The sequence below is a fragment of the Spermophilus citellus genome (genome assembly GCF_964194105.1).
Source record: "Spermophilus citellus genome assembly, chromosome: 12".
In the NCBI taxonomy this organism is placed as follows: Eukaryota; Metazoa; Chordata; class Mammalia; order Rodentia; family Sciuridae; genus Spermophilus; species Spermophilus citellus.
The window spans coordinates 37,073,876-37,082,775 of record NC_138198.1 but is presented as its reverse complement, the minus strand read 5'-3'; the positions used below and the strand labels follow the sequence as shown (position 1 = coordinate 37,082,775).

The 8,900-nt window shown below is 40.1% G+C and overlaps 1 protein-coding gene across 1 annotated transcript; it reads right to left on the bottom strand.

The window, feature by feature from the left end:
- Positions 1–506: 506 nt before the first annotated feature.
- On the bottom strand, positions 507–7,758 carry LOC308631609 (coiled-coil domain-containing protein 93-like; the record flags this gene model as incomplete). Its single annotated transcript, XM_081262993.1, is given in 3 exon segments — positions 507–2,531; positions 2,534–2,916; positions 7,718–7,758. Coding segments are annotated over 3 exon segments (2,076 nt in total). The 3' UTR covers positions 507–879.
- Between the last annotated feature and the right edge of the window lie 1,142 nt (positions 7,759–8,900).

Sequence of the window (8,900 nt, the reverse complement as noted above, 5' to 3'; positions counted from 1 at the left end):
AGTAGGAGGTATTTGTTTTAAGTATGCATCAGTGTTTGGGGCATAAATATTTATAATCATATTAGCTTGTTATTGAATAATTCTCTTATCCAGTATGCAATAACCTTCTTTGTCTCTTCCTCTTGGCTCTTAGAATCCAATATGAGAAATCAGTAGAAATCCTAAATGTGATCGGAATTTTTCTCTTGTGGCTTTTAAAATTCTATCTTTATTCTATATGTTACCCACTTTAATTACAATGCATTTTTATCTTACCAATTTTTGGTTCTAAATGCCTTTTGTATTTACATTTCCATCTTGTTCTTGAGGTTTGGAAAATTTTTTAATAATATTTTCTTGAAAAGATTGTGCATTATTTTAGTTTGTATTTCAGGGCCTTTGGTCTATGCCTATGAGTCTTATATTTGGTTTCTTAATATTATTTCAGATTTATTGAATATTCTTTTCATGGACTCAGCATCTTTTCTTTATTATTGAATTTATTTATTTATTTATTTATTTTTATTTCTCAGTGGTCATTTAATTAATATTTGCTGAATGAAAGAATTCTTCTTTATTCAGACAGTCCAGACAAATACAGGTACCTTCATAAGTGCAATGTTACTAGAGAAATAAGTTGAATGGACAGAGAACATAGATAGCCCAATTTCTTCATAGGTGATGGGTCATATCCAAGCTAATGCTTACACTGTCTGATTCCATCAACAACAGCCAACAGAGATGAAATGGAAGCAGATAGGAGAAAGAAAACATCCAGGGAGTTGAAATCAATACACCTGCATCTCTCTACTGTTGCTTTCAGAACCATTTAATGATCTTGTAGTGGATAGATGTGGCATTAAAAATCAATCAGTGACATACAAAAATGGCTGGGAATGTTCAGGAGGCCTTGGCTTTCATCTTGGACAGCAGCAACTCGTTCTTGCGGCCCTCCTCTTTGAACTCTTTCACAGTCTTAAAGTACAGCCTCTGCTTTTCTAACAGCTCCAAGTACTGGTCATTCAACTGGTCTCTTCTCATTTTGTTCTCTTGTTTCTTCTTTTCCATCTTCATTCTACTTTGCTTAATTCCTTCTACAATCTGTTCCATCTGACGTAAAAACTGGTCCCGGGCAGCAGGGAAGGCCATGGCTTGGGAGAAGTTCTCATGAATTGAGTTCAGCTGGCTAATCTCCTTTTCCAAATAAACCTTTTTATCATCCAGGGTATTATACAAAGTGAAGAACTGCTTGGTTTCTTTGTGCACTGCTGAAATTTGGCAGTAGAGTTCAATAAATCTCTTCTGATACTGTATTAGCTCAGCTCGGCTGGGCACTTCATCAATCTTGCGATGCAAAATTGCTATTTCACGATTTCGTCGAGCCTGTAGTAAACGGATCTTGTAAAGTTTCTCTTTCTCCATATTATATCGTCTGTCTAGGTCTTCATCATGAGTCATCCCAGAAGTCAGGCTTTCATGTGGCTCTCCACTGGAGAGGTTCTTTCCGCTTCCACCTGGTGTTCTCTCAGCTTTCAGGTTTTCGATTTCCTGCTGAAGCCGCGTCATCTCTTCTCGGCAATGTGCTTTAAACTCCTGTTCTTGACTTTTCAGATTTTCATTCATGGCTACAAGTGCTCTCAAGTTCTGCAGAATACTTGGATCAGCTTTGGATTCTGTCTTCTCAAGGGCTGCTCGCTCTTTGTCCAGTTTCTCACTGTGACTTTTCAGCTCTGTTAGGGTTTTCTTTGTTTCATTATATCTGGCTTGTAAGTTGGTATGACTTGATTGAAGCTCTTCTAGATGCTTGGTCTTCTGCTGAATCTGCTTATTCAAGGAGATAACTTTCCGACGATGTAGCTGAGAGGTTCCTAATTTTTCTGGACTTTCTTCAGCTGAGAGCTCAGACTGCTTCTTTGCATACTCAGACACAATCTGCTTGATCTCTGCGGAACAGAGGCCCACGATCTGACCCACGGAGCTTGCAGTGAGACGACTCTCCTCATTTGCCATGGCGGTCATCTTGGTCATCAGTGACTGAATACGCTGCTCTTCAGCCACTTGAAGCTCCTCTTCCTCGTGGGCATCTGCCTTTTCTGTAGCTGACAGCCCTGCAGGAAGTGTTGTTTTCTTGTCCTCAGCCTTCTCTGTTTTGCTCTGGCGGCTAAATCCATATCTCCTGCCATATTCCAAAAGTGTAGCATGGATTCGAGACTCTTCATCAAGCAGCTCCTCTGCTCCCTGTTGGCGTTTGTATTTCCGACGTGGCTTGTAAACATCGGAGAGTTGAACAACTGTCCTGATGGCCTTGTCTTTTCTCTTTATGAAGTCATCATCCTCAGGGAGACTGTAGGTTTTCTGGAACTGTGATATGGAGTAAGAGCGAATGTAGTCACCCATTTCTTCTTTTATTTCTATAGCTCGTTTCACTAGCCACTGCACAACAGGAAATATGTGAATAAAATCCATTCCCTGGATCTGGTGGGGCTCCAGCTGGTGTGGACATTTTATCCTCGGAAGGACAGAGACAATCTTTTCTGATAGAGCTATTTTTTACCTATTGTAGAGTTTTCCTGAAAGAGCAAATCCACGTCTACATCAAAGTTGCAAGTAGTGATACACCAAGTCATTCCGCCTACTACCTTGTCAAAAGGTGACAAGCCTTTAATTCTTGCTCTGAAATACCCAGCTGCAACTAAGAATTCCAAAATTTCGGTCAACTTCACATTTTGTTCTTCATCTTCTCTAGTTTCCACCCAGAATGGAGACGTGCACTTTTGCACTAAAACCTGTGAAAGAACTTCTTGGCAGAAGATACTGGAACTAGGATGTCTGACTCCAAATTTTCTTTGCAGATTAACACTCTGGAAGACCCTGGCCCTCCGGACCCTTGGGCAACCCCATGACCCGGGGGGTGACGTGGGGCTGCAGCTAAGCCCGCTGCGCGTAGGGAGGAAGTTGTCCCCTCAGCTAAGCTGCTACTGGGGTGGAGCGCAAAACGGAAACTTCCTCCACCGCCGCCACCGCCGCCGATGCCGCCGGCCCGGGGCGCCGAGATTGAATTTATTTTTAAGATATATACTTTGTCTTCAGAGTCTGAAAATCCATCTTCAAAGTGGTCTAATCTATAGGTGATGCTTTCCACTGAATTTTCAATTGTATATATTGAATTTTCATTTCTGGGATTTCTGTTTTGTTCTTTTCCAGAATCTCTCTTTATTAAAATGATATTTTGTGTCCTATACTTCCTAGTTTTATTTCTTACATGCTCATTTAGCTCACTTAATATTTTAACTATGAATTTTCTAAATATTTTCTCTGACATTTCCTTCACTGTGGGATCAGTTGTTCAAGTGCTGTGTACTATTTCAGATGGTTTGTGCCCTTGCTTTTTCATATTGTTGTTATATCTACCATCTGCTGCTATGACTATTGCTTAAGTATTCCATACTGAACAAATATTCAGGTACTGATACACTCACTCAAAGCGTATCCTATGTTGTTCCCAGAATCATCAACACCTTGAGGGGGAAATTGTTGTTGAAAATGTTCTTCACAGTTCTTGTAATACAGGTATAAAATCACAATTATGTTCTGGAGCAGATTGTGTCTAGGTACCTACTAGCTTTCTGTTGGGTCAGAGGAGATAGTCCCTAATTATCTGGGACTAAGTATCTCTCTTATTCCCTGTTTGGGGGAGTAGTCTTGTGTGCCCTCCTGAAGATAATTTCTGTGTATCCAGCACAATCAAATCCAGTGTGGGCTACCCCATTTATATTTCAAAGTGTGCATGGTATGGTGTTCTAAGTTAGAAGTATGTATCTGATATAGCACTGGGTGGCCTTGGACAAGGGTAGGGTTACTGCCTTCTCTGGTGTGCACAGGTTGCAGAGCTGTGGGCTGGTGTCTGGGCTCACTGGTTGGTGGCTATGGGGTACTCCTCTGTAAGTCCCTTTTGGGGCATGTCATGTCTCTCTATACCTGTGTAAGATTCTCCACTGATGCTATGGGATTATCCTCAAGAATTGACTTCTGTAGATCTGAGCATCTGAATGAAAATTGACTTAACTAGCAACTCTGAGACTCAAAGCTGTGAATTCTCCTAGAGGTGCTGTGACACAGGAGCCATTTCCCTGATTTCTGTGGATTTCTTGTCAGCCAGTCCTTATTCATCAGTTCAGGGACCTGAGCTTATAGGCTTGGAAGGTGTTGTGCTGTATCTGTTGGCTATTTCTGTTGGCTGTCAGGGTGTAGGATGCAGGTCTCAGGGATGTTGCTGTCTGCTGTGGAATACCGTGGGCTTGCTTCCTTCCACAGGAACTTCTTTAAAGTGACATAGAGCCTGGTAACTGTCTGCAAGCATGAGAGCTGTGGCTGCAGACTCTCTGTGGGTCGTCTGTGTTGCAAAAGTTGAAACCCTGGCTGATGTAGATCACCAGGGCACGCACTCTGTGACGGGGATTGACAATTGACCCACCTGCATCTGAGCTCCTACTGCCTGGGACAATGAATTACAGGCATCTGCTCCCCTCTGCTGACTTCTACAAAGTGGTTCTGTCTGCTTTGTGGCTGTCTGCAACTGTGGAGCCTGCAGGTGAAGACTCCATGTGGATCACCTGTGGCACCCTGGCTGGTGCACCTCACTTGGCTCTACCCATAACCATGACAGATGGGATGCCAGTTGACTTGTCTTTGCCTGAGTTCCTGCCAAGGTTGTGTGGAGTGCTGGGTTGGGGTTAGCACTCCCTGGGAGTGATTAGCTCCTGGATCAGCTCCTCACTCCCCTTGTCCTTGGTGGGTCAGGGTGGAGGAAGTTCAGTAACTTTCAGCTAACAGCAATCCCTCTACAAGTTCCTTCTAGGCAGGTTACTGAGACAACCCACTTCAGAGGTATTCCCTCTGGCTGTGTTACTACCTGTGGGTGGGGAAAAGCTGTGTTGTTTTAATTTCTTCTAGCAAGCCTGGTTAGGTACAAAATGGCTGTCCTTCCCAGCACAGCTTTCAGTTCACAACTGGCTTAAACTGTGTGATGTCCTTCGCTTTCTTTGCTGCTTCTGTCCTGTTTTAACTTAGTATGCTTTTCTTTCCTGTTGTTGTTAAGGAATTTTCTTTAGGGGTTTTTCCTCTTCCTATTTTCTTTTTGTTATCCTCTCCCTATAGCAGACCCTGGTCAAAGTTCAGGGGTCAAGAAATTTTGTTCTTATTTCTTGCTCCAATAGCCAAACTTCAAGTCCCTCCAAGTCTCAAACTGTGCAGTTTTGAGTTTTAGAGGATTTCCTCTCATGCACATCTCTAGCCATCTGTTCTTTCACCACTTCCTTTCTGGCTTGTAGAGTGGTTGAGGGTTGCTGCCTAGATACACTCCACCATCATCATTCTTTCAGCTCTTAGAGAGGAAAAACAGAGTGTATATGCTTACTATTTTATTTTTTATTATTATTAGTTATTCAAAACATTACAAAGCTCTTGACACATCATATTTCATACAATTGATTCAAGTGGATTATGAACTCCCATTTTTACCCCGTATACAGATTGCAGGATCACATGGGTTACACATCCACGTTTTTACATACTGCCATACTAGTGTCTGTTGTATTCTGCTGCCTTTCCTATCCTCTATTATCCCCCTCCCCTCCCATCTTCTCTCTCTACCCCATCTACTATAATTCATTTCTCTCTCTTGTTTTTTTTTCCTTTCCCCTCACTTCCTCTTATATGTAAATTTGTATAACAATGAGGGTCTCCTTCCATTTCCATGCAATTTCCCTTCTCTCTCCCTTTCCCCCCCACCTCCCATCCCTGTTTAATAGTAATCTTCTTATGCTCTTCCTCCCTGCTCTGTTCTTAGTTGCCCTCCTTATATCAAAGAAGACATTTGGCATTTGTTTTTTAGGGATTGGCTAGCTTCACTTAGCATAATCTGCTCTAATGCCATCCATTTCCCTGCAAATGCCATGATTTTGTCATTTTTTAGTGCTGAGTAATACTCCATTGTGTATAACTGCCACATTTTTTTTATCCATTCATCTATTGAAGGGCATCTAGTTTGGTTCCACAGTCTAGCTATTGTGAATTGTGCTGCTATGAACATCGATGTAGCTATATCCCTATAATACGCTCTTTTAAGGTCTTTGGGGAATAGTCCGAGAAGGGCAATAGCTGTGTCAAATGGTGGTTCCATTCCCAGCTTTCCCAGGAATCTCCATACTGCTTTACAAATTGGCTACACCAATTTGCAGTCCCACCAGCAATGTACAAGTATACCCTTTTCCCCACATCCTTGCCAGCACTTGTTGTTGTTTGACTTCATAATGGCTGCCATTCTTACTGGAGTGAGATGGTATCTTAGGGTGGTTTTAATTTGCATTTCTATGACTGCTAGAGATGGTGAGCATTTTTTTGTGTACTTGTTGATTGACTGTATCTCCTCCTCTGAGAAGTGTCTGTTCAGGTCCTTGGCCCATTTGTTGATTGGGTTATTTGTTATCTTATTGTTTAATTTTTTGAGTTCTTTGTATACTCTGGATATTAGGGCTCTATCTGAAGTGTGAGAAGTAAAGATTTGTTCCCAGGATGTAGGCTCCCTAATTACCTCTCTTATTGTTTCTTTTGCTGAGAAAAAGCGTTTTAGTTTGAGTAAGTCCCATTTGTTGATTCTAGTTATTAATTCTTGTGCTATGGGTGTCCTATTGAGGAATTTGGAGCCTGACCCCACAGTATGTAGATCGTAGCCAACTTTTTCACATAAAAAATTGTAAAATGTAAGAAAGAACACAAAAATTTGGATGATTAGATAAATACATTCATGAATGATCCTCAGTAACAATAGTAATATTTTGGTGAATATTCATCTATTTGAGAATAAAAATAAAAACAAAAAATTAAAGAAATAAATCTTATATAAAGCAATCAATCTATGTGGCTTGTACATTAAAGATGGCTCTATATAAAGAAGCTGAAAAACTTCTGAAATGGCAAATAAATACTTTGAATATAAAATTATAAAATTTAACATTAAAAATTATTAATCAAAGAAGATTGCAAAGAAAAAAATGCAAGAAAATAAGGAGCTATGTGATTCTACAATGACAAAAGAGCTATAATTTTTCAACCTTACATGAAAACAGCGAAGTTACTGTAATAATAAAATACTCTTGTGTCATTTTAACTATACCAATATATCAAAATTGTGACAATAACCATGATGATTATAATTATGGTCACCAAAATAAGTTCAGAGGGAAATAGCAGATTCATGTGGAAAACTGAGTTGGTTTGCAAAACGAAAACATGCCAAACACGAACAGGAGATCATATTTAATGTCACTAATAAGAAGGAAATTGCAAATCAAAACCATAATGAGATACCTTCTGTATTTGGGAAGTTGCTTATGACTACAGAACAGAAGAAAATATAACAAGTGTTGCCAAAATGTCTTGTGCAGTGCTGGTGGGAACGTAGTATGGTGGGCAGCAGCTTAAAGGTGTGAAGGAGGGCACTGTCTAAAGAGAAGGGAAATTTGACTTTCAGCATATGTTCAAGTCCCAGTGTCTGTCTACCCATGTCACTATTGCAGACACACAAGAAGCTTAAATCACTTAGGCTGAGGTGTCATAGTTTTTAACTTCATCTTTCACTTTTAAAATAACATGCTATTCTTATAACCAGAATAAAATATGAGTTTTTGTGCGTGGCTGGGCTTAAAGTTGGATTTTTCAGTAGTTCTCTAATGCATACCTCTTTGTCTTTACTTGAATGTTCTGGGTCCAAGACACCATTGTCTCTCTTGTAAAGAACTACAACATCTCCTAAATGCTTCAACGTTATCTAACCTGGACTTTCTTCAACTTTTATCATCCCTACCCCCAGCTCATTGTTTTCAAAACACTAACATGATCATATCCCCATTCTTTGACCCCAGTATCAGGCTTAACAGCCTCAGCAATGCTCACTCCCCTGGGAATAATACATACTTATATATTTTATTGGTCTGAATGCTATGCTGCAAGTGGATTTTGTAAACTATTTTCCAGGGTCTTGCTACATTTGCTCCAGTCACTGAGTCTCTCAGGAACTGATACCTTTCAACCCCTCCTTTCCTCTGTCTGGATTCTTTTCTTTCCCTTCTTATGATTTCAAACTTCAACTCAATTTGTATATCACAGAGGAATAGTCTTCCCTTTTTTTCTGAACAAAGCAGTAAGTGCTTTGTGACATCTGCTCAGCAGCACCTTTGCATGAGTTTGTGTAAAGTTCTTAAAATTGTTTAATGATTTTTTTTCTGTTTCTTGAACTACACTATGAAATTTGTTGGTTGGAAATGTGTCTCTCTCTTCTGTTTTGTCTGGGTTTTTTCATCACTGAAGTTCTTGACATTTATATTCATTAATATTTCTTGAATAACTGAGTAAGTTTGCTAATACCTGAATATATGAACGAATTGATTTTTTTTTTTGCCTGTGAAATTCAATGTATTTCAAATTTTAGGCACAGTCCTACGGTAAATAAAAAAGTCTCCATACCAGCATATACACTAAATTTGAGGTGAAAAAAATGTGTCAGCCCTAAACAGGAACTGCCACCAGCTTCACTAAAAGCACAGAAGTTTCTAGACCCTCCAGGATGAAAAGTTAAGGCTTTAGAACGTTTGGTCAAGTTTAGTATTGATAAACTGAGACAACTGAAGTAAGAGGTAAGGTTTGCTTAGATCTATAAATTGGTGTCAGAAAGGCTCTACATTCACACTAAAGTAACAGAAAGTAAAGGTACATTTAATGGGCTGGGAATGTAGCTCAATGGTAAAGCTCTTGCCTAGCATGTGCCAGCCCCTGATTTTGATCCCCAGCACTGCATTTACTCTGTTGAAAGACACAATTTTAGCAGCACCCAGAAGATCCCCACACCTGACCCCAGACCATTT